The sequence below is a fragment of the Hyperolius riggenbachi genome, chromosome 4 (genome assembly GCF_040937935.1).
Source record: "Hyperolius riggenbachi isolate aHypRig1 chromosome 4, aHypRig1.pri, whole genome shotgun sequence".
Classification (NCBI taxonomy): Eukaryota; Metazoa; Chordata; class Amphibia; order Anura; family Hyperoliidae; genus Hyperolius; species Hyperolius riggenbachi.
The window spans coordinates 1,470,180-1,496,470 of NC_090649.1; the positions used below are offsets into that span (position 1 = coordinate 1,470,180).

General features: G+C 50.0%; 1 protein-coding gene across 1 annotated transcript in view; it reads right to left on the bottom strand.

Moving 5' to 3' along the window:
• Positions 1-290: 290 nt before the first annotated feature.
• Positions 291-26,291, bottom strand: part of IFT172 (intraflagellar transport 172) — a 619,018-nt gene continuing 593,017 nt past the window's right edge. The window contains exons 43-48 of the mRNA XM_068279802.1: positions 22,982-23,077; positions 19,025-19,084; positions 9,504-9,602; positions 8,518-8,671; positions 6,775-6,866; positions 291-419 (exon numbers count right to left, since the gene is read on the bottom strand). Coding sequence (XP_068135903.1) covers positions 330-419; positions 6,775-6,866; positions 8,518-8,671; positions 9,504-9,602; positions 19,025-19,084; positions 22,982-23,077 — 591 coding nt within the window. The 3' untranslated portion in view covers positions 291-329. The remainder of the gene's footprint in view (positions 420-6,774; positions 6,867-8,517; positions 8,672-9,503; positions 9,603-19,024; positions 19,085-22,981; positions 23,078-26,291) is intronic.

The following is a 26,291-nucleotide window of genomic DNA, read 5'->3' on the forward strand; positions in this document are numbered from 1 at the left end:
GAAATGACATTGAATTGTGATCCACTCCATTTACTAACTGGTTTTCTGTTAAAATGCGATTTTGCATGTGTGTGTGTGTGTGTGTGTGGGGGGGGGAAGCATATTTGAAACATTACTAGGATGTGAGATGTACTGATATCTGAGAGCTCTAGAAATATGTCTGATGCTCGTATGACTTCCTGTTTCCTCTGTGAAGCTCCGCCCCTGTGGAATATGACCAGAAGTCATTCTTTGACCCCCCCCCCGCCCATGGCTTAGTGTTATAGTTGCAGAATAATTCAGTCAGGAGACACATTCTGCACATTTATTATCAGGAAACATCAGGGTGGTCACTGGAAAGAGAAGCTGGTATTCGGGAGACCTCCACACCATCGGCTGATGAACTTCAACACATCCTGACATTCCGGACTGTGACTGGTCTGCAAACCACATAGAAACAAAGAGCAGTGAGAGACTGTGGAGAACACATGGATGGTATGAGAGACCACACAAGACCATGGAGGGTGGGAGAGATAGAGGAGTGTACTGTAGCTGAGAGCACACAAGACCGTGGAGGGTGGGAGAGATAGAGGAGTGTACTGTAGCTGAGAGCACACAAGACCGTGGAGGGTGAGAGAGATAGAGGAGTGTACTGTGGCTGAGAGCACACAAGACCGTGGAGGGTGGGAGAGATAGAGGAGTGTACTGTAGCTGAGAGCACACAAGACCGTGGAGGGTGAGAGAGATAGAGGAGTGTACTGTAGCTGAGAGCACACAAGACCGTGGAGGGTGGGAGAGATAGAGGAGTGTACTGTAGCTGAGAGCACACAAGACCGTGGAGGGTGAGAGAGATAGAGGAGTGTACTGTAGCTGAGAGCACACAAGACCGTGAAGGGTGAGAGAGATAGAGGAGTGTACTGTAGCTGAGAGCACACAAGACCGTGGAGGGTGATAGAGATAGAGGAGTGTACTGCAGCTGAGAGCACACAAGACCGTGGAGGGTGAGAGAGATAGAGGAGTGTACTGTGGCTGAGAGCACACAAGACCGTGGAGGGTGAGAGAGATAGAGGAGTGTACTGTAGCTAAGAGCACACAAGACCGTGGAGGGTGAGAGAGATAGAGGAGTGTACTGTGGCTGAGAGCACACAAGACCGTGGAGGGTGGGAGAGATAGAGGAGTGTACTGTGGCTGAGAGCACACAAGACCGTGGAGGGTGGGAGAGATAGGAGTGTACTGTGGCTGAGAGCACACAAGACCGTGGAGGGTAAGAGAGATAGAGGAGTGTACTGTAGCTGAGAGCACACAAGACCGTGGAGGGTGAGAGAGATAGAGGAGTGTACTGTGTCTGAGAGCACACAAGACCGTGGAGGGTGGGAGAGATAGAGGAGTGTACTACAGCAGAGAGCACACAAGACCGTGGAGGGTGAGAGAGATAGAGGAGTGTACTACAGAAGAGAGCACACAAGACCGTGGAGGGTGAGAGAGATAGAGGAGTGTACTGTAGCTGAGAGCACACAAGACCGTGGAGGGTGAGAGAGATAGAGGAGTGTACTGTAGCTGAGAGCACACAAGACCGTGGAGGGTGAGAGAGATAGAGGAGTGTACTGTAGCTGAGAGCACACAAGACCGTGGAGGGTGAGAGAGATAGAGGAGTACACTGTAGCTGAGAGCACACAAGACCGTGGAGGGTGAGAGAGATAGAGGAGTACACTGTAGCTGAGAGCACACAAGACCGTGGAGGGTGAGAGAGATAGAGGAGTGTACTGTAGCTGAGAGCACACAAGACCGTGGAGGGTGAGAGAGATAGAGGAGTGTACTGTAGCTGAGAGCACACAAGACCGTGGAGGGTGAGAGAGATAGAGGAGTGTACTACAGAAGAGAGCACACAAGACCGTGGAGGGTGAGAGAGATAGAGGAGTGTACTGTGGCTGAGAACACACAAGACCGTGGAGGGTGGGAGAGATAGAGGAGTGTACTGTAGCTGAGAGCACACAAGACCGTGGAGGGTGAGAGAGATAGAGGAGTGTACTGTAGCTGAGAGCACACAAGACCGTGGAGGGTGAGAGAGATAGAGGAGTGTACTGTGGCTGAGAGCACACAAGACCGTGGAGGGTGGGAGAGATAGAGGAGTGTACTACAGCAGAGAGCACACAAGACCGTGGAGGGTGAGAGAGATAGGAGTGTACTACAGAAGAGAGCACACAAGACCGTGGAGGGTGAGAGAGATAGAGGAGTGTACTGTGGCTGAGAACACACAAGACCGTGGAGGGTGGGAGAGATAGAGGAGTGTACTGTAGCTGAGAGCACACAAGACCGTGGAGGGTGGGAGAGATAGGAGTGTACTGTATCTGAGACCACACAAGACCGTGGAGGGTGGGAGAGATAGAGGAGTGTACTGTAGCTGAGAGCACACAAGACCGTGGAGGGTGGGAGAGATAGGAGTGTACTGTAGCTGAGACCACACAAGACCGTGGAGGGTGGGAGAGATAGAGGAGTGCACTGTAGCTGAGAGCACACAAGACCGTGGAGGGTGGGAGAGATAGAGGAGTGTACTGCAGAAGAGAGCACACAAGACCGTGGAGGGTGAGAGAGATAGAGGAGTGTACTGTAGCTGAGAGCACACAAGACCGTGGAGGGTGAGAGAGATAGAGGAGTGTACTGTAGCTGAGAGCACACAAGACCGTGGAGGGTGGGAGAGATAGGAGTGTACTACAGAAGAGAGCACACAAGACCGTGGAGTGTGGGAGAGATAGAGGAGTGTACTGTAGCTGAGAGCACACAAGACCGTGGAGGGTGAGAGAGATAGAGGAGTGTACTGTAGCTGAGAGCACACAAGACCGTGGAGGGTGAGAGAGATAGAGGAGTGTACTACAGAAGAGAGCACACAAGACCGTGGAGGGTGAGAGAGATAGAGGAGTGTACTGTAGCTGAGAGCACACAAGACCGTGGAGGGTGAGAGAGATAGAGGAGTGTACTGTGGCTGAGAGCACACAAGACCGTGGAGGGTGAGAGAGATAGAGGAGTTTACTGTGGCTGAGAGCACACAAGACAGTGGAGGGTGAGAGAGATAGAGGAGTGTACTGTGGCTGAGAGCACACAAGACCGTGGAGGGTGAGAGAGATAGAGGAGTGTACTACAGAAGAGAGCACACAAGACCGTGGAGGGTGAGAGAGATAGAGGAGTGTACTGTAGCTGAGAGCACACAAGACCGTGGAGGGTGAGAGAGATAGAGGAGTGTACTGTGGGTGAGAGCACACAAGACCGTGGAGGGTGAGAGAGATAGAGGAGTGTACTGTAGCTGAGAGCACACAAGACCGTGGAGGGTGAGAGAGATAGAGGAGTGTACTGTGGCAGAGAGCACACAAGACCGTGGAGGGTGAGAGAGATAGAGGAGTGTCCTGTAGCTGAGAGCACACAAGACCGTGGAGTGTGGGAGAGATAGAGGAGTGTACTGTAGCTGAGAGCACACAAGACCGTGGAGGGTGAGAGAGATAGAGGAGTGTACTGTAGCTGAGAGCACACAAGACCGTGGAGTGTGGGAGAGATAGAGGAGTGTACTGTAGCTGAGAGCACACAAGACCGTGGAGGGTGAGAGAGATAGAGGAGTGTACTGTAGCTGAGAGCACACAAGACCGTGGAGGGTGAGAGAGATAGAGGAGTGTACTACAGAAGAGAGCACACAAGACCGTGGAGGGTGAGAGAGATAGAGGAGTGTACTGTAGCTGAGAGCACACAAGACCGTGGAGGGTGAGAGAGATAGAGGAGTTTACTGTGGCTGAGAGCACACAAGACAGTGGAGGGTGAGAGAGATAGAGGAGTGTACTGTAGCTGAGAGCACACAAAACCGTGGAGGGTGAGAGAGATAGAGGAGTGTACTGTAGCTGAGAGCACACAAGACCGTGGAGGGTGAGAGAGATAGAGGAGTGTACTGTGGCTGAGAGCACACAAGACCGCGGAGGGTGAGAGAGATAGAGGAGTGTACTACAGAAGAGAGCACACAAGACCGTGGAGGGTGAGAGAGATAGAGGAGTGTACTGTAGCTGAGAGCACACAAGACCGTGGAGGGTGAGAGAGATAGGAGTGTACTGTGGCTGAGAGCACACAAGACCGTGGAGGGTGGGAGAGATAGAGGAGTGTACTACAGCAGAGAGCACACAAGACTGTGGAGGGTGAGAGAGATAGGAGTGTACTACAGAAGAGAGCACACAAGACCGTGGAGGGTGAGAGAGATAGAGGAGTGTACTGTGGCTGAGAACACACAAGACCGTGGAGGGTGGGAGAGATAGAGGAGTGTACTGTAGCTGAGAGCACACAAGACCGTGGAGGGTGAGAGAGATAGAGGAGTGTACTGTAGCTGAGAGCACACAAGACCGTGGAGGGTGAGAGAGATAGAGGAGTGTACTGTGGCTGAGAGCACACAAGACCGTGGAGGGTGAGAGAGATAGAGGAGTGTACTGTAGCTGAGAGCACACAAGACCGTGGAGGGTGAGAGAGATAGAGGAGTGTACTGTAGCTGAGAGAACACAAGACCGTGGAGGGTGAGAGAGATAGAGGAGTGTACTGTGGCTGAGAGCACACAAGACCGTGGAGGGTGAGAGAGATAGAGGAGTGTACTGTAGCTGAGAGCACACAAGACCGTGGAGGGTGAGAGAGATAGAGGAGTGTACTGTAGCTGAGAGCACACAAGACCGTGGAGGGTGGGAGAGATAGAGGAATGTACTGTGGCTGAGAGCACACAAGACCGTGGAGGGTGAGAGAGATAGAGGAGTGTACTGTGGCTGAGAGCACACAAGACCGTGGAGGGTGAGAGAGATAGAGGAGTGTACTGTGGCTGAGAGCACACAAGACCGTGGAGGGTGGGAGAGATAGAGGAGTGTACTGTAGCTGAGAGCACACAAGACCGTGGAGGGTGAGAGAGATAGGAGTGTACTACAGAAGAGAGCACACAAGACCGTGGAGGGTGAGAGAGATAGAGGAGTGTACTGTGGCTGAGAACACACAAGACCGTGGAGGGTGGGAGAGATAGAGGAGTGTACTGTAGCTGAGAGCACACAAGACCGTGGAGGGTGGGAGAGATAGGAGTGTACTGTAGCTGAGACCACACAAGACCGTGGAGGGTGGGAGAGATAGAGGAGTGTACTGTAGCTGAGAGCACACAAGACCGTGGAGGGTGGGAGAGATAGGAGTGTACTGTAGCTGAGACCACACAAGACCGTGGAGGGTGGGAGAGATAGAGGAGTGCACTGTAGCTGAGAGCACACAAGACCGTGGAGGGTGGGAGAGATAGAGGAGTGTACTGCAGAAGAGAGCACACAAGACCGTGGAGGGTGAGAGAGATAGAGGAGTGTACTGTAGCTGAGAGCACACAAGACCGTGGAGGGTGAGAGAGATAGAGGAGTGTACTGTAGCTGAGAGCACACAAGACCGTGGAGGGTGGGAGAGATAGGAGTGTACTACAGAAGAGAGCACACAAGACCGTGGAGGGTGGGAGAGATAGAGGAGTGTACTGTAGCTGAGAGCACACAAGACCGTGGAGGGTGAGAGAGATAGAGGAGTGTACTGTAGCTGAGAGCACACAAGACCGTGGAGGGTGAGAGAGATAGAGGAGTGTACTACAGAAGAGAGCACACAAGACCGTGGAGGGTGAGAGAGATAGAGGAGTGTACTGTAGCTGAGAGCACACAAGACCGTGGAGGGTGGGAGAGATAGAGGAGTGTACTGTGGCTGAGAGCACACAAGACCGTGGAGGGTGGGAGAGATAGAGGAGTGTACTGTAGCTGAGAGCACACAAGACCGTGGAGGGTGGGAGAGATAGAGGAGTGTACTGTGGCTGAGAGCACACAAGACCGTGGAGGGTAAGAGAGATAGAGGAGTGTACTGTAGCTGAGAGCACACAAGACCGTGGAGGGTGAGAGAGATAGAGGAGTGTACTGTGGCTGAGAGCACACAAGACCGTGGAGGGTGAGAGAGATAGAGGAGTGTACTGTAGCTGAGAGCACACAAGACCGTGGAGGGTGAGAGAGATAGAGGAGTGTACTACAGAAGAGAGCACACAAGACCGTGGAGGGTGAGAGAGATAGAGGAGTGTACTGTGGCTGAGAGCACACAAGACCGTGGAGGGTGAGAGAGATAGAGGAGTGTACTGTGGCTGAGAGCACACAAGACCGTGGAGGGTGGGAGAGATAGAGGAGTGTACTGTAGCTGAGAGCACACAAGACCGTGGAGGGTGAGAGAGATAGAGGAGTGTACTACAGAAGAGAGCACACAAGACCGTGGAGGGTGAGAGAGATAGAGGAGTGTACTGTAGCTGAGAGCACACAAGACCGTGGAGGGTGAGAGAGATAGAGGAGTGTACTGTAGCTGAGAGCACACAAGACCGTGGAGGGTGAGAGAGATAGAGGAGTGTACTGTAGCTGAGAGCACACAAGACCTTGGAGGGTGAGAGAGATAGAGGAGTGTACTGTAGCTGAGAGCACACAAGACCGTGGAGGGTGAGAGAGATAGGAGTGTACTGTAGCTGAGAGCACACAAGACCGTGGAGGGTGAGAGAGATAGGAGTGTACTGTAGCTGAGAGCACACAAGACCGTGGAGGGTGAGAGAGATAGGAGTGTACTGTAGCTGAGAGCACACAAGACCGTGGAGGGTGAGAGAGATAGGAGTGTACTACAGCAGAGAGCACACAAGAGGGTGGGAGCGATGGAGGATGATGTTGGAAGGAAGAGGAGACTACATGTAAAGCAAAGAAAGGACAAGAAGGTTAGGAGGTGGAGAGTAGCACACCAGGAGACACACACCTTAATGGCCATGAGAAATTTGTTCCAGTCTTCTTTATTGGCAGCTTTTCCCGGCTGCTTAAATTCCACCTTATTGCGAAGGACAGGATACCCTGCAGAGAATCGGCAAAAGGTGACTTTGACAATCTATAACATGACAAACCTTTCAGCTCAATGTTCCTGCGTACTATCTCCATCTACCTCCAGACTAGGGACAGACATCTCCAGCTGGAGGGCCCTCTGAGCTATCACCACCAACCTCCAGACTAGCGACAGACCTCTCCAGCTGCAGGACCCTCTGAGCTATCACCACCAACCTCCAGACTAGTGACAGACATCTCCAGCTGGAGGATCCTCTGAGCTATCACCACCAACCTCCAGACTAGGGACAGACATCTCCAGCTGGGGGATCCTCTGAGCTATCACCACCAACCTCCAGACTAGGGACAGACATCTCCAGCTGGAAGATCCTCTGAGCTATCATCACCAACTTTCAGACTAGTGACAGACATCCCCAGCTGGAGGATCCTCTGAGCTATTACCACCAACCTCCAGACTAGGGACAGACATCTCCAGCTGGGGGATCCTCTGAGCTATCACCACCAACCTCCAGACTAGCGACAGACATCTCCAGCTGGAAGATCCTCTGAGCTATCACCACCAACCTCCAGACTAGGTACAGACATTTCCAGCTGGAGGACCCTCTGAACTATCTCCACCAACCTCCAGACTAGGGACAGACATCTCCAGCTGGAGGACCCTCAGAACTATCTCCACCAACCTCCAGACTAGTGACAGACCTCTCCAGCTGGAGTACCCTCTGAGCTATCTCCACCAACCTCCAGACTAGGGACAGAGCATCTCCAGCTGGAGGATCCTCTGAGCTATCACCACCAACCTCCAGACTAGGGACAGACATCTCCAGCTGGAGGATCCTCTGAGCTATCACCACCAACCTCCAGACTAGGGACAGCTCAGAGGCTCTTCCAGCTGGAGATTTCTGTCCCTAGTCTGGAGGTTGGTGGTGATAGCTCAGAGGATCCTCCAGCTGGAGATGTCTGTCCTTAGTCTGGAGGTTGGTGGTGATAGCACAGAGGATCCTCCAGCTGGAGATGTCTGTCCTTAGTCTGGAGGTTGGTGGTGATAGCTCAGAGGCTCTTCCAGCTGGAGATTTCTATCACCACCAACCTCCAGACTAAGGACAGACATCTCCAGCTGGAGGATCCTCTGTGCTATCACCACCAACCTCCAGACTAAGGACAGACATCTCCAGCTGGAGGATCCTCTGTGCTATCACCACCAACCTCCAGACTAGGGACAGACATCTCCAGCTGGAAGATCCTCTGAGCTATCACCACCAACCTCCAGACTAGCGACAGATCTCTCCAGCTGGAGGGCACTCTGAACTATTTTCAGCAACCTCCAGACTAGGGACAGAGGATCTTCCAGCCTGAGATGTCTGTCGCTTGTCTGGAGGTTGGTGGTGTTAGTTCAGACATCTCCAGCTGGAGGACCCTCTGAACTATTACCACCAACCTTCCATACCAGGGATGGAAGTCTCCAGCTGGATGCCCTTCAGTCTTCTCATCACCAGCATGTCTAGCTATATGAGATGCAGGTTACATTCCTGCCCATCTCCATAGAAATAACACAATATACTGTATGAGCATTGAGATTGAGTCCTTCAAAAACACTACATCAGAAGCCAGTGATCTTAGAATACAAATTACAGAGTTCATTTCCCACAATGGACCGAGGTCTCACCCGTGATCAGGCAGGGTAGAGAGTGGATTCCACTGTTTGCTGCTACCAGGGATGCTTCGTAGGTTCCTCGTTCATCTAATGGAAGGACCTGATCCACTCGCTGATCCATGGAGATGGCCAAAACCCACTCCCGGACTTCCTCGCGCTTCTCCACCTACCGCAGAAGGGGTGGCACAGTCAACAGGATGTGAGCAGAGAGGGTGTAACGGGGATTCGAGAACTGTGGCCATGTGACCAGCTCTATATGTAGAGGTATGTGGCTGCCCTATTACACCTGACATGTCTTCAGGGTACATGAAGAGGTTTGGCTCGCTTGCCAGGACCTGGGCTTTAAGAGGTTGCTCCCCTAGGCATTCATACAGTATGTGATTGCTCTTCACATTGGTATTAAAGCCCATCTCGGGACAAAGGGTTCAATTCACCAGCGGGAAGTAAACCTTATATGTGTCTCCCCAGGATGACCATGGCAGGTCTAGCAGGACTGAAGATAAGGATGACTGGGGCAGGGCAGAAATAATTAGTGACTGCGGTATGGGTGGGGAGGAGCACAGGATAGGGTGGAGATAGATGGCTGGGGAGGAGCACAGTGTCAGAAGTGGATGGGGGGGGGGGGGGAGTACAATGCAGGGGGTGGAGATAAATGGATGGGGAGGAGTGTAGTTTGGGTGGTGGAGATGGATGGGCAGTGGCACGGGGGGGGGGGGGGGGGGGGGTGAAGATTCATGGGGAGGAGGAGCACAGTGCAGGGGGTGGAGATGGATCGGAGGGTGGAGGGGCTTGCCGGTGCTTGCAGTGATATGAGTACACACCTGAATCACTTAGCTATGCACAACTACCGTATATTGATTTGAGTGTATGCTGCGTCTAGAATTGGGTTGCAGTGGAAGCCAAAGTAAGAGTAGGAATGGGCATCGCCTCCCCACCCGACTCGCCTGCGGGGAAACGCTTCAGATTTATGGGCTCTTATACATTTACACTCTTCTCACCGAAATGTGCTGCTTAGCGGGGAGCGGAACCTCAAAAGGAATGTCTGTGTTCTGGAAATCTGAGTGATCCAAGGAATCCAGGTTCCCCTCCTCGATAGCCTGGAGATGGCAAAAATGGTCAGTCAGCAAATACCTCAAACTATCTGCACTGTAATGACAGTACATATCATACAACTGCAACTTTCTGACAGAAAAAGAGGAACACCTTGCAGCCAAAACATCTGGGGGCAAGAGAAACGCCCAGCAACCACACCTCCAGATATTTCCAATTATATCTCCAACCACACCTCCAATTATACCTCTAACCACACCTCCAGACATCTCCAATTATACCTCCAACCACACCTCCACACATCTCCAATTATACATCCAACCACACCTCCAGACATCTCCAATTATACATCCAACCACACCTCCAGACATCTCCAATTATACCTCCAACCACACCTCCAGACATCTCCAATATATACCTCCAACCACACCTCCAGACATCTCCAATATATACCTCCAACCACACCTCCAGACATCTCCAATATATACCTCCAACCACACCTCCACACATCTCCAATTATACATCCAACCACACTGTCATGATATCGCAGCTAGTTATGATGTTAAGGATAATACAGGAACATATTTCTTTCATTTTTCTGTCTACTGGGTACTACCTCAGATGTGTATGTATGTTAAGAGGCCAGTCGTGCAGCTGGCTTGTGAAGGTATTGTCACCTGGCTCAAGGAAGCTGGTAAGGTGATTGTCCATATGTGGATGAACCTACGTTTGCATTAAGTTCCTGGGGTAGCAGGGAACTGCTAAGTAGCAGCCACTTGAGGAAGAATAGGCTGTTCTGCATGGCTTTTGATCTTTGTATTCCTGTAAACAGCTGCCTGTTGGCCAAAATACAATCTGACTAATTGAGCTTGCCAAGTTCAAAGTGGACAGGAAAAGCCTTGGACTTTACATATGACAGCCTGCTGGGATGTTGAAGAAGCAGGAAGCCTTACACAGGGATCTTTTGATGTGTGTGTTAAGATACAAATTTTACCTGTGGGCTGAACATTGTGCTGGAAGCGTTTGAGTGTTTGAAATCTGCCAAGATCAAAAGTGGGACCGGAAAAACCTGTGAAGTTCGCATATCACTAAAGGATATGACAAACTGACCAATCTGGGAAATGTCTGAAAAGTTAATTAACACTAGTTCCTCCCCTTCCCAATAAAGTTGCAGCCTCCAGGCATATCTCTCAGTATAAAAAGCAGGGCCAGATGCCTAAAAATTATTTTCTCTTGGAGGTAGCGCATAGCTAGGGATGATCCCGATCGAATCGGAAACGGCGTTCTCCCGCCAACCAACGTCCAGATCTATACGCTGGTAACGTTTTTTATTTCCCTTTTATTTTTGCAACTTGTCTTGTTGTGTGGCCTTGTAACTTTTATTTTGTAACTTTTTACTTTGTTTTTGTAAATCTTTTGTATATATTATTTTCTGCATTGTTCCACTTTTTTCCTGGAATATTAAATCGTTATTTAATAAGTTTGACTTCTGCTGTACTAAACTAACACTCATAGCCTAGTAGAAGAGACTGAAGTGTAACAGTGTATAAGTCCATGCCTGATTGTATGATTGAGCAACACTACCGTATAAGATTGTAATTGCATTGTGTGTATGGGGCACTTCCGCGCTCGACAGCAGAGTGGGAAGTCTCGGAGTGGCTAACAGTATCGTTCGGAACGACTGTTAGTGGTTTTGCTTCCCTACAGTGTAAGATTGCAATTGTGCGTGTGTGTGGGGCGTTTGTCAGACGTTGGCCTAAAGCGCGCACTGACCCAACGTACGAAAACGCCAGTGCAAGTAGCTTGACATCAGAGTGAGGAGTGTGTCTAGCAACAGCTAGTGGTGGCAGTGAGAAGTGTTTGAGGGGTCACAGCCTTGTGTTAGCTCGACTAAGGCTGCTTCCCCTCTCGATCTGGTCAAACCCGCAGTCGGAAAACATATCTGCAGGTGCGCCGCGGGGCCGGTTCCTGACATACACCTCCAGACATCTCCAATTATACCTCCAACCACACATCCAGACATCTCCAATTATACCTCCAACCAAACCTCCAGACATCTCCAATAATACCTCCAACCGCACCTCCAGACATCTCCACTTATACATCCAACCACACCTCGAGACATCTCCAACCACACCTCCAGACATCTCCAATTATACCTCCTGACATCTCCAATTATACCTCCAACCAAACCTCCAGACAGGTCTTCATCTCATCTCCAATTATACCTCCAACCACACCTTCATCACACCTCCAATTATACCTCCAACCACACCTCCAGACATACCTTCATCCCATCCCCAATTATACCTCCAATCACCCCTTCACACATGTCTTCATTCCATTTCCAATTATACCTCCAACCACACCTTCATCACACCTCCAATTATACCGCCAACCAAACCTCTAGACATGTCTTCATCCCATCTTTTTTTTTTTTAAATATTTTTATTGATCTTCAACAAAGTCATAGTATCTATTAAGCAGGCGAATTTTCAAAGCAGAAAAAAAAGTTGTATTATACATAGATACTGGTCTCCCCACTCCCACATAAACCACCCTAACCCTCCCACCCCTCCCCAAAATCCCTTCCGAGCCTCACTGTGCCTTTTTGAAATTATTTAAAGTCTGACCCTGCTAATGTCTCTAGTGACCTTCAGGTTGCCCAATGTATCACCGATATCTTCCAGACAGTACCAAGAAGTTAGCGTGAAGTCCTGCATCAATGCCTGAATTTGCTGAGGAGAAAATTGACGTGAAACAAATGTTCTCCAGACCTTAAAAAAGGCTTTAGTTCTCAGTTCTTTAGCTTGTAGCGTGTTTAGTCTTTCTATATGGAACACATATAGCAGTTCTTGTTCCAATAAAGAGATGCCTGGTATGAGAGGTTCCAACCATTTACAAAATATGGCTCTTCTTGCTGCTATTAATATTATATGGAATAGCGTAGAAGGAGAACCTTGAGGGGTTTCTGTGGGTAGCTTGACATAATTAAAGAGACACAGCAAACATGACTTATTCACTTTTTTTTGCATAGTTTATTTGCGTATTTAAGAACTTTGTCCCAGAACATTTGGATCTTGTGGCAAGACCATATGCAGTGAAATAGATCCGCATTAACTAAATAGCATTTAGGGCAATGGGGGCTGTATCCAGAGGGAGGTGATCTATACTTAATATTAAACGCATATTTACCCCTATGAATAAACAAGAGGTGTGATGATCTCCATTTCTCATATTTGATTACCTGTCTTACCGTCAGATTACCCTCCAATATATGAGTTCCCACCCCTTCTTCCTGTAAGATGTCTTCCCATTTTTTCATGGCCCTTTCTGCTAGCTTCTTGCTGTCCAACTCCTGTATAGCTAAATAGAAATCTGCCAGAGATCTGAAAGACTGTCCAGGTCCTAGGATAGCATCAAATTTAGTGGTAGTCATTATAGATGAATGTGTATGTAGGCCTTGGTTAACCATGGAGCGAATTTGTGCATACGCCAAAAAATCTCCTACCTGGAGATTAAATTTCTCTCTAAGTTCTCTGAAGGTCAGCAGTCGGCCTTCAGTAAGGTTGAACATGTTTCCCATACATTTAAGCCCCCTGTCATCCCATCTGGCAAAAGTTTTTTGTTGGATGCTAACCGGGTAATTAGGGTTACCCCATATCGGGAGATATTTAGAGAATCTATATGGGACTCCACTTTTTTTCCTTACTGCTTTCCAAGCAGCTATAGTATCCCTAAAGACCAAATTGTGTCTCAGGCACAATGGCAGGTTCCTTAGCTGAGCGTGTAATATGCCTGCTAGTGACCAGGGGAGCGCCTGTTCCTGTTCCAATTTTGTGTTGGAATAGTGGTTTGTATTGGTGATCCAGTCATGGGAATGTCTGAGTAAGGCCGCCAAGTTGTAATCCCTGATCGAAGGAAGATTAAGTCCCCCTAGGTGTTTAGGGAGTGCAAGTTTGATTCTCGAAACCTAGGTTTCCTAGATTGCCATATAAATTTAGACCAGGCCGAGTGGAGTGAGGCCACATCCTTATGTTTAAGGAGGAGCGGGACCGTCTGCATCGGATACAATAGTCTACCCATTGATATCATTTTAATTAAAGCTATTCTCCCCGCGTAGCCTAATGGGAGGTTATGCCATTTTTCTAGTTGCGCTTTAACATTTTTTAATAGTGGGGTGTAATTAAGGTTATAAAGTTGCGTAGGGTCTCTTGAAAAGGTCACGCCCAGATATTTTATGGTTGTGGTGGTTAGTTTAACCCTGAAAGAGGCCCACCCAGTTGTACTTGCTCTGGAGGATAGAGGCATGAGCTCACTTTTTTGGGGATTTATGACGAAGCCTGATAGTTTACCTACCTCCTCAATTGTTTTTAAAGCTATGGGGACTTGAGTGATCGGGTCTGATAAGAAGAGAAGGATGTCGTCCGCAAAGAGTGCTTGCTGGACTAACCTATTTCTCACTGCGATACCCCCCAGGCGCTCCCTTAGTAGAACTGCAAGAGGTTCCAAAGCTAAATTGAACAAGATCGGGGAGAGGGGGCAGCCTTGTCTGGTTCCCCTTCCCAGCTCTATGTAGTTAGAGAGAAAGCCAGGCTACCTGAGCTTTTGGTGCAGAGTACATGGCTTTCAGTGCATTAATAAAGGTGCCCTCAAATCCCTGTTTGGCTAAAACTCCAAACAGCCAGTCCCACTCCACCAGATCGAACGCTTTTTCGGCATCGATACTTAACACTGCGGCCGATTGATATGTTAAAAGATACGACCTCACCTCCTCCAGCACCGTAAACACCTTACGAACATTGGATACTGCTGCTCTCTGTTTCGTGAACCCCACCTGATTGGGATGGATTAAGCGAGGCATAATTTCTGCTAAGCGGTTGGCCATTATTTTGGACAATAGTTTGACATCTATGTCAATTAGCGAGATGGGCCTATAAGAGCCCACCTGCTCGGTCTCTCTTCCTTCCTTGGGGATCACTTTAATGTGCACTAGATGTCCTGTAGGGAGGTATTCCCCTGTATGTAGAATTTGATTGAATACTTGAACTAGGACCGGGCATATTTCCTCTTTGAGGATTTTAAAATATTCTGACGACATGCCATCAGGTCCTGGAGCTTTACCCAGTGCCAAATTCCTTGTAGGTGCAAACTTACTTGGCGAAAAATAAATTGATTCTGATTCTGAAAGATGTGATTGCCGCCCTAACTTCTGCTAAAGTGATTTCTGAATTTAATTCCGATTTTTCTTCTTCAGTTAACTTTTTTAGTGGTATGTTTTCTAATACAGTTTGCACATCAGCATGGGATGGCTGTTTGGAGGAGTATAGTTGCTGATAAAAGTTTGCAAAGATATCGCAAACTGCCGACGGTTGGTGAACAAGCACTCCCCTCTCATTTTTAACTGCAATTGGTTTACGCGTGGAGAACGTTTTTTTTCGCTAGGGAGGCCAAAAGTTTGCCCACTTTGTCACCATGTTTGTAATACTGCAGGTTTATGTAGGGTCTGTGTGCCTCTTCCCTCAGCCTGAACCATGTGTCACTTTCTAGTTTGGTTTTGATCCATCGTTTTCTATTGATTTCTGTTGGGTCGGCTCTATAGCTAGTGTAAGCATCACAAACCAATTTCACTGCTTCCTCATACCTTCTATTGGAATCTACCTTTTTCTTTTTCACATAGCCCATGATTTTGCCCCTTAGCACTGCTTTGGATGTTTCCCAAAGCAGTGTGGGGTTATTTAAATGTATAGAATTGTCCTCGACATACTCCAGCCACCATATCCTTTCAACATGCCGGCAAAGTTTTCATCTCCGTATAATTGCGAAGGAAATCTCCATATAAATGTGTCGCCTTTCGGGATTGTATCTGAGATGTCCAATGTGATTGGCGCATGGTCTGAGATGACCATATCTTGTATTGAGGCATCTCGCAATCTCCCTAGAATAGTTTCTCTCATTAAAAGTAAGTCAATTCGCGAGTGGGATTTATGTCTAAATGAGTAGTGAGTATATTCCCGGGATGTGGGATTGAGAAAACGCCAGGCATCTATCAGGTTAGTGGCTTCTCGAAGTATGGCCAGTCTTTTGTCATGGGATCTGTCTAAAACCTTCGGGTGGGATCTATCTTCCTTAGTTGAAATAACAGAGTTCATGTCCTGCCAACTATGAGATTCGGTGTGGTTACCTTAGTTAGTTTTGCCGTTAAATAATCAAAAAAGGGCTGGTTCTGTTCGCTTGGACCATATATGTTCCAGATATTAAAAGTATCTACAGAAAATGTAAGGACCAACGAAACCCATCTTCCATTCGGGTCAGCATCGCAACCTTGCACATGAACTTGTAACGATTTGTGTAGGAGGATCAGAACTCCCGCTTTTTGATTTATTGCTGGTGCCCCATACACTTCCCCAACCCATTTTTTCCTCATGAATTTAAATTGGTCACTATCTAGATGTGTCTCTTGAAGTAGACAAATATCGGGCGATAATTTCTTCAAGTGATTGAGTACCCGTGAACGTTTGCCTGCAGACTGCAAACCTTTAACGTTCCATGAAATTATGCGTATGTTGTGATGCTATCCGAACGAAGATGCCAGCAGTTATCAACCAATATTTCAATAACAGTATTATTTCCCATATAAAGGCACAGTGTAGGCTCATCCCACCCCCTAAACCCCAAAACCACTAGAACCCCCTGTAGAACTTCCTCAAACCAGAAGAAAGCATAAAAGCAGGAAGTCAACCAAAAGAACATTTGTGGGGAACAAAAACATTTCCCGTTTGGGGATTTCCTTTCTTCCCCGATGGTGTTCTCTCACCTAGCTCCGAAGCTTCATACTCCACGAACTTGCCCAGAATGGTGCGATAAAAATTTCCCATCTTGAGGTTATAGACAACCGATGTCCTCAATCAGGTTCTTCTCTGGACGAGGATTGGCTTCTAGCAGGAGAAGAACGTGCAGACGCTTGTGGTTGTTTAAGGTAGTCTTGGACTTCTTCTGGCGTATAAAAGGTTAGCTGCTTGCCATTCGGATTAATCACACGCATTAATGCTGGAAAAAGAAGCATGAATTTTAATCCTCTGCTGGCTAAGGTATTACACGATGGTTGAATAGTGGGACACCTCGGCTGAATAGTCGTTGAAAAGACGAAGCGTGCAGTTACGTATCTCCAGGTCTTTTGCTGCTGCTCTATAAGCGGCCATCAGCCGTGCCTTATCCGCGAAGTTGAGGTAGTGGACCATTATCATGCGGGGCGAGGCACATGTTTTCTTGCCCCGCAGCGGGCCTACTCTGTGTGCGCGTTCTACCTTTATGGGTACCCCGAGTCCCAAAGCTGTAGGGATTTCTATGGCGCAGATGTTAAAAAGCTGATCTTCTGAGACATCTTCTGAAAGGCCGATTATTCTTATATTGTTTCGCCTGGAGCGATTCTCAAGGTCTTCTATTCGGGCATGTGCTGTTGCATTGTCCTTACAAAGTGTATCTATTGTGGTGTTAGCTTTTTTTAAGTCGTCTTCGCAGTCACTTACTCGCTGTTCTACGCCTTTAATGCGCTTGGCCTGCTGTTGCAGGTCTTGTTTTATGCCCTGCAGAGATTTCTTTATGGTGTCCTGAATAGTGGCCTGCAGTTCTGGAATTAAGGCCTTCCCCACCTCCTCCGCTAACCTTTTGTAGTTGATGCGCAGATGTGAGTGGTGTGCACCTTTCTCCTGTGGTTCTCCTCCGTCAGATTCCCCCTCTGAGCTGACTTCACCTCTCTGGGAGTCAGCGTCTGTGTTTTGTTTCGCAGCTTTCCTTGCTGATCTTCCGCCCGCCATCTTGGGTGTCTCCCCTTCCTGCCCTCGGCGCTGTTTATGCTCTAGCCGCGTAAGGTAACACTCCATGCGCGGCACCTGTCACTGCAGGAGGGCTCCCTTGTGCACGGGGTATGTTGATGCGTCCGACGGCGGGCTATTTGCTGGGATCTGGGCTGAGTTGTGGAGCGGCCAGCCGTAGCTCTATCTCCGCACTTCCACCATGACGGGCGCCGGAACCGGAAGTCCCTTCATCCCATCTTTAATTATACTTCCAACCACACCTCTAGATATCTCCAATTATAACTTAAACCACACCTCCAAACATCTCCAATTATACCTCCAACCACACCTCCAATTATACCTCCAGCCACACCTCCAGACATCTCCAATTATACCTCCAACCACACCTTTAGACATAGCTTCATCCCATTCCCAATTATACCTCCAATTATACCTCCGATCACACCTCCAGATATGCCTTCATCCCATCTCAAATTATACCTCCAACAACACCTCCAGACATCTCCAATTATACCTCCAACCACACCTCCAGACTTGCCTTCATCCATCTTTAATTGTACCTCCAATCACACCTCCAAACATCTCCAATTATACCTCCAACCACACCTCCAGACATCTCCAAATTATACCTCCAACCACACCTCCAGACATCTCCTATTATACCTCCAAACACACCTCCAGACATCTCCAATAATACCTCCAACCACACCTCCAGACATCAATAATACCTCCAACCACACTTCCAGACATCTCCAATAATACCTCCAACCACACCTCCAAACATCTCCAACCACACCTCCAGATATCTCCAATTATACCTACAACCACACCTCCAGACATGCCTTCATCCCATCTCCAATTATACCTCCAACCACACACCCAAGTCACACCTTCAGACTTGCCCACATATCTCCAGTTATGCCTTCACAACTCCGTCACTTTCATCACACTTCCAGCTTTGTCTCCAGTCATGCTTCAAACACACCATCAGTTTCTCCTTCAATTCCAGTTCCAGTCAATTCTCCAGTCACAACTTCAAACATTCCCCTGACCACACTGCTTAATATACCTTCACCACACCTCCAGTCACATCTTCTCCACACCTCCAGATAGACATTGGTCACATCTCCAGGCAGTTATGCCGTGAGGAAAAGATATATCTTTATTCCTAGGCATGGTCAATGATGAAGTAGGATTGTGCAAAAGTATGCAGCTGAAATTGGTCCAATTAAATTCCACCTCAGCAGTGAAAAAAGCTACAATTTAGAACCTGCATATAACTTTTAGTACTATTTAGTCCCTGAGTTATGTATAAAGATCTGTACAGCCAACAAGTGGGACAGCAGATCAGGAAATAAGGACACATATCTGGTTTCTGATAGATATCAAATAGGCCATGTCCAATGTCCCCGCAGCCTACAGTGAAAGGTTCTGAACCGCAGCTTATGTGAGCAACACGCCCGCCTCATCCTTTGTGGGATAGGGGACTGAGACCCCAGCCCTCTTATTCATTAAACGACAATTGATTGGACATTTCTGTGTTTCCGTGTATTGATGGCGTCACCGACGGTCACCATTGATTGTGTATTTCCTACAATATGGGATGGATGTGCGTTCTGAAATGACAAGTACAACCCGAGTCCAATACTCACGTCTACAAGATCCAAAAACCTGTTCAGAAAGATGAAAGCCGAATTCTCCCATCCCATCACCTGCAAGAGCATCAACACCAACATTATGAAAGGCGGAGTTACTCATTATTACATACATCATATGAAACATACAAGAATACACGTGAAAGGATAGAGCACATATTCTCAAGTTTTTCTACATAATACCACCAATTTACACATGGGACAACCGTTAAGACACGAGAGGAGACCAGTGAAGACACGACAGGAGACCAGTGAAGACAGGAGGGGAGACCAGTGAAGACACGAGAGGAGACCAGCGTAGAGACAGGAGGAGACCAGCAAAGAGACAGGAGGAGGAGACCAGCAAAGAGACAGGAGGAGGAGACCAGTGAAGAGACAGGAGGAGGAGACCAGTGAAGAGACAGGAGGAGGAGACCAGTGAAGAGACAGGAGGAGGAGACCAGTGAAGAGACAGGAGGAGGAGACCAGTGAAGAGACAGGAGGAGACCAGTGAAGAGACAGGAGGAGACCAGCAAAGAGACAGGAGGAGACCAGCAAAGAGACAGGAGGAGACCAGCAAAGAGAAAGGAAGAGACCAGCAAAGAGACAGAAGGAGACCAGCAAAGAGACAGGAGGAGGAGACCAGTGAAGAGACAAGAGGAGACCAGTGAAGAGACAGGAGGAGACCAGTGAAGAGACAGGAGGAGACCAGTGAAGAGACAGGAGGAGACCAGTGAAGAGACAGGAGGAGACCAGTGAAAACACAAGAGAAGACCAGTGAAGAGACAGGAGGAGATCAGCAAAGAGACAGGAGAAGAGCAGCATAGAGACAGGAGGAGGAGACCAGTGAAGAGACAAGAGGAGACCAGTGAAGAGACAAGAGGAGACCAGTGAAGAGACAGGAGGAGACCAGTGAAGAGACAGGAGGAGACCAGTGAAGAGACAGGAGGAGACCAGTGAAGAGACAGGAGGAGACCAGTGAAGAGACAGGAGGAGGACCAGTGAAGAGACAGGAAGAGACCAGTGAAAACACAAGAGAAGACCAGTGAAGAGACAGGAGGAGACCAGTGAAGAGACAGGAGGAGGAGACCGGTGAAGAGACAGGAGGAGGAGACCAGTGAAGAGAAAGGAGGAGGAGACCAGTGAAGAGAAAGGAGGAGACCAGTGAAGAGACAGGAGGAGATCAGCAAAGAGACAGGAGAAGATCAGCATAGAGACAGGAGGAGGAGACCAGTGAAGAGACAGGAGGAGACCAGTGAAGAGACAGAAGGAGACAAGTGAAGAGACAGGAGGAGACCAGTGAAGAGACAGGAGGAGACCAGTGAAGAGACAGGAGGAGACCAGTGAAGAGACAAGAGGAGACTAGTGAAGAGACAGGAGGAGACCAGTGAAGAGAAAGGAGGAGACCAGTGAAGAGACAGGAGGAGACCAGTAAAGAGACAGGAGGAGACCAGTGAAGAGACAGGAGGAGACCAGTGAAGAGAAAGGAGGAGACCAGTGAAGAGACAGGAGAAGATCAGCATAGAGACAGGAGGAGGAGACCAGTGAAGAGACAGGAGGAGACCAGTGAAGAGACAGGAGGAGACCAGTGAAGAGACAGAAGAAGACAAGTGAAGAGACAGGAGGAGACCAGTGAAGAGACAGGAGGAGACCAGTGAAGAGACAGGAGGAGACCAGTGAAGAGACAGGAGGAGACCAGTGAAGAGACAGGAGGAGACCAGTGAAGAGACAAGAGGAGACCAGTGAAGAGACAAGAGGAGACCAGTGAAGAGACAAGAGGAGACCAGTGAAGAGACAGGAGGAGACCAGTGAAGAGACAAGAGGAGACCAGTGAAGAGACAGGAGGAGACCAGTGAAGAGACAAGAGGAGACCAGTGAAGAGACAGGAAGAGACCAGTGAAAACACAAGAGGAGACCAGTGAAGAGAAAGGAGGAGACCAGTGAAGAGACAGGAGAAGATCAGCATAGAGACAAGAGGAGACTAGTGAAGAGACAGGAAGAGACCAGTGAAGAGAAAGGAGGAGACCAGTGAAGAGACAGGAAGAGACCAGTGAAGAGACAGGAGGAGACTAGTGAAGAGACAGGAGGAGACCAGTGAAGAGACAGGAAGAGACCAGTGAAGAGACAGGAGGAGACCAGTGAAGAGACAAGAGGAGACCAGTAAAAAAAAAACAAGAGAAGACCAGTGAAGAGACAGGAGGAGATAAGCAAAGAGACAGGAGAAGATCAGCATAGAGACAGGAGGAGGAGACCAGTGAAGAGACAGGAGGAGACCAGTGAAGAGACAGGAGGAGACCAGTGAAAACACAAGAGGAGACCAGTGAAGAGACAGGAGGAGACCAGTGAAGAGACAGGAGAAGATCAGCAAAGAGACAGGAGAAGATCAGCATAGAGACAGGAGGAGGAGACCAGTGAAGAGACAGGAGGAGGAGACCAGTGAAGAGACAGGAGGAGACCAGTGAAGAGACAAGCGGAGACCAGTGAAGAGACAGGAAGAGACCAGTGAAAACACAAGAGGAGACCAGTGAAGAGACAGGAGGAGACCAGCGAAGAGACAGGAGGAGACCAGCGAAGAGACAGGAGACCAGCGAAGAGAAAGGAGGAGACCAGCGAAGAGAAAGGAGGAGACCAGCAAAGAGACAGGAGGAGACCAGCATAGAGACAGGAGGAGACCAGCAAAGAGACAGGAGGAGACCAGCAAAGAGACAGGAGATCAGCAAAAAGACAGGAGGAGGAGACCAGTGAAGAGACAGGAGGAGGAGACCAGTGAAGAGACAGGAGGAGATCAGTGAAGAGACAAGAGGAGACCAGTGAAGAGACAAGAGGAGACCAGTGAAAACACAAGAGGAGACCAGTAAAGACACGAGAGGAGACCAGCAAAGAGACAGGAGGAGACCAGCAAAGAGACGGGAGGAGACCAGCGAAGAGACGGGAGGAGACCAGTGAAGAGATGGCAGAACCCAACACCATATATTACTCCTCCGCCAACTATCTCCCCCCCCCCCCCCACACACACACAGATGGTACAACCCAACACCATATATCACTTCTCCGCCAACTATCTACCAACCCCCCCCCCCCCCACACACACACCTATGGTACAACCCAACACCATATATCATTCCTCCACCAACTATCTACCAACACACACACACACACAGATGGTACAACCCAACACCATATATCACTCCTCCACCAACTATCTACCAACTCACACACACACACAGATGGTACAACCCAACACCATATATCACTCCTCCGCCAACTATCTACCAACTCACACACACACACAGATGGTACAACCCAACACCATATATCACTCCTCCGCCAACTATCTACCAACCCCCCCCCCCCCCCCCCCACACACACACAGATGGTACAACCCAACACCATATATCACTCCTCCGCCAACTATCTACCAACCCCCCCCCCCACACACACACACACACACACACACACCTATGGTACAACCCAACACCATATATCATTCCTCCACCAACTATCTACCAACCCACACACACACACACACACACACACACAGATGGTACAACCCAACACCATATATCACTCCTCCACCAACTATCTACCAACCCACACACACACACAGATGGTACAACCCAACACCATATATCATTCCTCCACCAACTATCTACCAACCCACACACACAGATGGTACAACCCAACACCATATATCATTCCTCCACCAACTATCTACCAACCCACACAAACACACACACAGATGGTACAACCCAACACCATATATCATTCCTCCACCAACTATCTACCAACCCACACACACAGATGGTACAACCCAACACCATATATCATTCCTCCACCAACTATCTACCAACCCACACACACACACACAGATGGTACAACCCAACACCATATATCACTCCTCCACCAACTATCTACCACCCATCCCCCCCTCCCCCCCACACACACACACAGGTGGAACAGCCCAACACTAGATACCTTGGCAGCCATTCCAGCTTCATAAAAGGCTTTGTCTGCTGGGACCAACTCTGTGTGACGGAGGATAGAGATGCAGAGCTTGGCAGCAATCATATCCTGCAAGAGAGAGGGGGACAACATCGTTACTAGAGAGAAAGACAGGGACAGGCGTACAGAGACAGCCAGGGACAGGCATACAGAGAAAACCAGGGACAGCCAGCCAAGGAGAGGCATAGAGAGACAGACAGGGACAGGCGTACAGAGACAGCCAGGGACAGGCATACAGAGAAAACCAGGGACAGGCAGCCAAGGACAGGCATAGAGGGACAGCCAGCCAAGGAGAGGCATAGAAAGACAGCCAGGGACGGGCGTACAGAGACAGCAAGGGACAGGCGTACAGAGACAGCCAGGGACAGGCAGCCAAGGACAGGCATAGAGGGACAGCCAGGGACAGGCAGCCAAGGAGAGGCATAGAGAGACAGCCAAGGACAGGCATGGAGAGACAGCCAGGGACAGGCATGGAGAGACAGCCAGGGACAGGCATAGAGAGACAGCCAGGGACAGGCATAGAGAGAACGCCAGGGACAGGCATACAGAGACAGCCAGGGACAGGCGTACAGAGACAGCCAGGGACAGGCGTACAGAGACAGCCAGGGACAGGCGTACAGAGACAGCCAGGGACAGGCAGCCAAGGACAGGCATAGAGGGACAGCCAGGGACAGGCGTACAGAGAAAACCAGGGACAGGCGTACAGAGACAGCCAGGGACAGGCGTACAGAGACAGCAAGGGACAGGTGTACAGAGACAGCCAGGGACAGGTGTACAGAGACAGCCAGGGACAGGCGTACAGAGACAGCCAGGGACAGGCAGCCAAGGACAGGCATAGAGGGACAGCCAGGGACAGGCGTACAGAGAAAACCAGGGACAGGCGTACAGAGACAGCCAGGGACAGGCGTACAGAGACAGCAAGGGACAGGTGTACAGAGACAGCCAGGGACAGGCGTACAGAGACAGCCAGGGACAGGCGTACAGAGACAGCCAGGGACAGGCGTACAGAGACAGCCAGGGACAGGTGTACAGAGACAGCCAGGGACAGGTGTACAGAGACAGCCAGGGACAGGCGTACAGAGACAGCCAGGGACAGGCGTACAGGTGTACAGAGACAGCAAGGGACAGGCGTACAGAGACAGCCAGGGACAGGCGTACAGAGACAGCAAGGGACAGGTGTACAGAGACAGCCAGGGACAGGCAGCCAAGGACAGGCATAAAGGGACAGCCAGGGACAGGCGTACAGAGAAAACCAGGGACAGGCGTACAGAGACAGCCAGGGACAGGCGTACAGAGACAGCCAGGGACAGGCGTACAGAGACAGCCAGGGACAGGCGTACAGAGACAGCCAGGGACAGGCGTACAGAGATAGCAAGGGACAGGTGTACAGAGATAGCAAGGGACAGGCGTAGAGAGACAGCAAGGGACAGGTGTACAGAGACAGCAAGGGACAGGCGTACAGAGACAGCAAGGGACAGGTGTACAGAGATAGCAAGGGACAGGTGTACAGAGATAGCAAGGGACAGGTGTACAGAGACAGCAAGGGACAGGTGTACAGAGACAGCAAGGGACAGGTGTACAGAGACAGCAAGGGACAGGCGTACAGAGACAGCAAGGGACAGGCGTACAGAGATAGCAAGGGACAGGCGTACAGAGATAGCAAGGGACAGGCGTACAGAGAAAGCAAGGGACAGGCGTACAGAGATAGCAAGGGACAGGCGTACAGAGACAGCAAGGGACAGGCGTACAGAGACAGCAAGGGACAGGCGTACAGAGACAGCAAAGAACAGGCGTACAGAGACAGCAAGGGACAGGCGTACAGAGACAGCAAGGGACAGGCGTAAAGAGACAGCAAGGGCCAGGTGTACAGAGACAGCAAGGGACAGGTGTACAGAGACAGCAAGGGGCAGGTGTACAGAGATAGCAAGGGACAGGCGTACAGAGACAGCAAGGGACAGGCGTACAGAGACAGCCAGGGACAGGCGTACAGAGACAGCAAGGGACAGGTGTACAGAGATAGCAAGGGACAGGTGTACAGAGACAGCAAGGGACAGGTGTACAGAGACAGCAAGGGACAGGTGTACAGAGACAGCAAGGGACAGGCGTACAGAGATAGCAAGGGACAGGCGTACAGAGAAAGCAAGGGACAGGCGTACCGAGATAGCAAGGGACAGGTGTACAGAGACCGCAAGGGACAGGCATACAGAGACAGCAAGGGACAGGCGTACAGAGACAGCAAAGAACAGGCGTACAGAGACAGCAAGGGACAGGCGTACAGAGACAGCAAGGGACAGGCGTAAAGAGACAGCAAGGGCCAGGTGTACAGAGACAGCAAGGGACAGGTGTACAGAGATAGCAAGGGACAGGCGTACAGAGACAGCAAGGGACAGGTGTACAGAGACAGCAAGGGACAGGTGTACAGAGACAGCAAGGGACAGGTGTACAGAGACAGCAAGGGGCAGGTGTACAGAGATAGCAAGGGACAGGTGTACAGAGACAGCAAGGGACAGGTGTACAGAGACAGCAAGGGACAGGTGTACAGAGACAGCAAGGGACAGGTGTACAGAGAAAGCAAGGGACAGGTGTACAGAGACAGCCAGGAACAGGCGTACGGAGACAGCCAGGGACAGGCGTACGGAGACAGCCAGGGACAGGCGTACAGAGACAGTCAGGGAAAGGCGTACAGAGACAGCCAGGGACAGGCGTACAGAGACAGCCAGGGACAGGCGTACAGAGACAGCCAGGGACAGGCGTACAGAGACAGCCAGGGACAGGGGTACAGAGACAGCCAGGAACAGGCGTACAGAGACAGCCAGGGACAGGCAGCCAAGGACAGGCATAGAGGGACAGCCAGGGACAAGCGTACAGAGACAGCCAGGGACAGGCGTACAGAGACAGCCAGGGACAGGCGTACAGAGACAGCCAGGGACAGGCGTACAGAGACAGCCAGGGACAGGCGTACAGAGACAGCCAGGGACAGGCGTACAGAGACAGCCAGGGACAGGCGTACAGAGACAGCCAGGGACAGGCGTACAGAGACAGCCAGGGACAGGCGTACAGAGACAGCCAGGGACAGGCGTTCAGAGACAGCCAGGGACAGGCGTACAGAGACAGCCAGGGACAGGCGTTCAGAGACAGCCAGGGACAGGCAGCCAAGGACAGGCATAGAGGGACAGCCAGGGACAAGCGTACAGAGACAGCCAGGGACAGGCGTACAGAGACAGCCAGGGTCAGGCGTACAGAGACAGCAAGGGACAGGCGTACAGATACAGTCAGGGAAAGG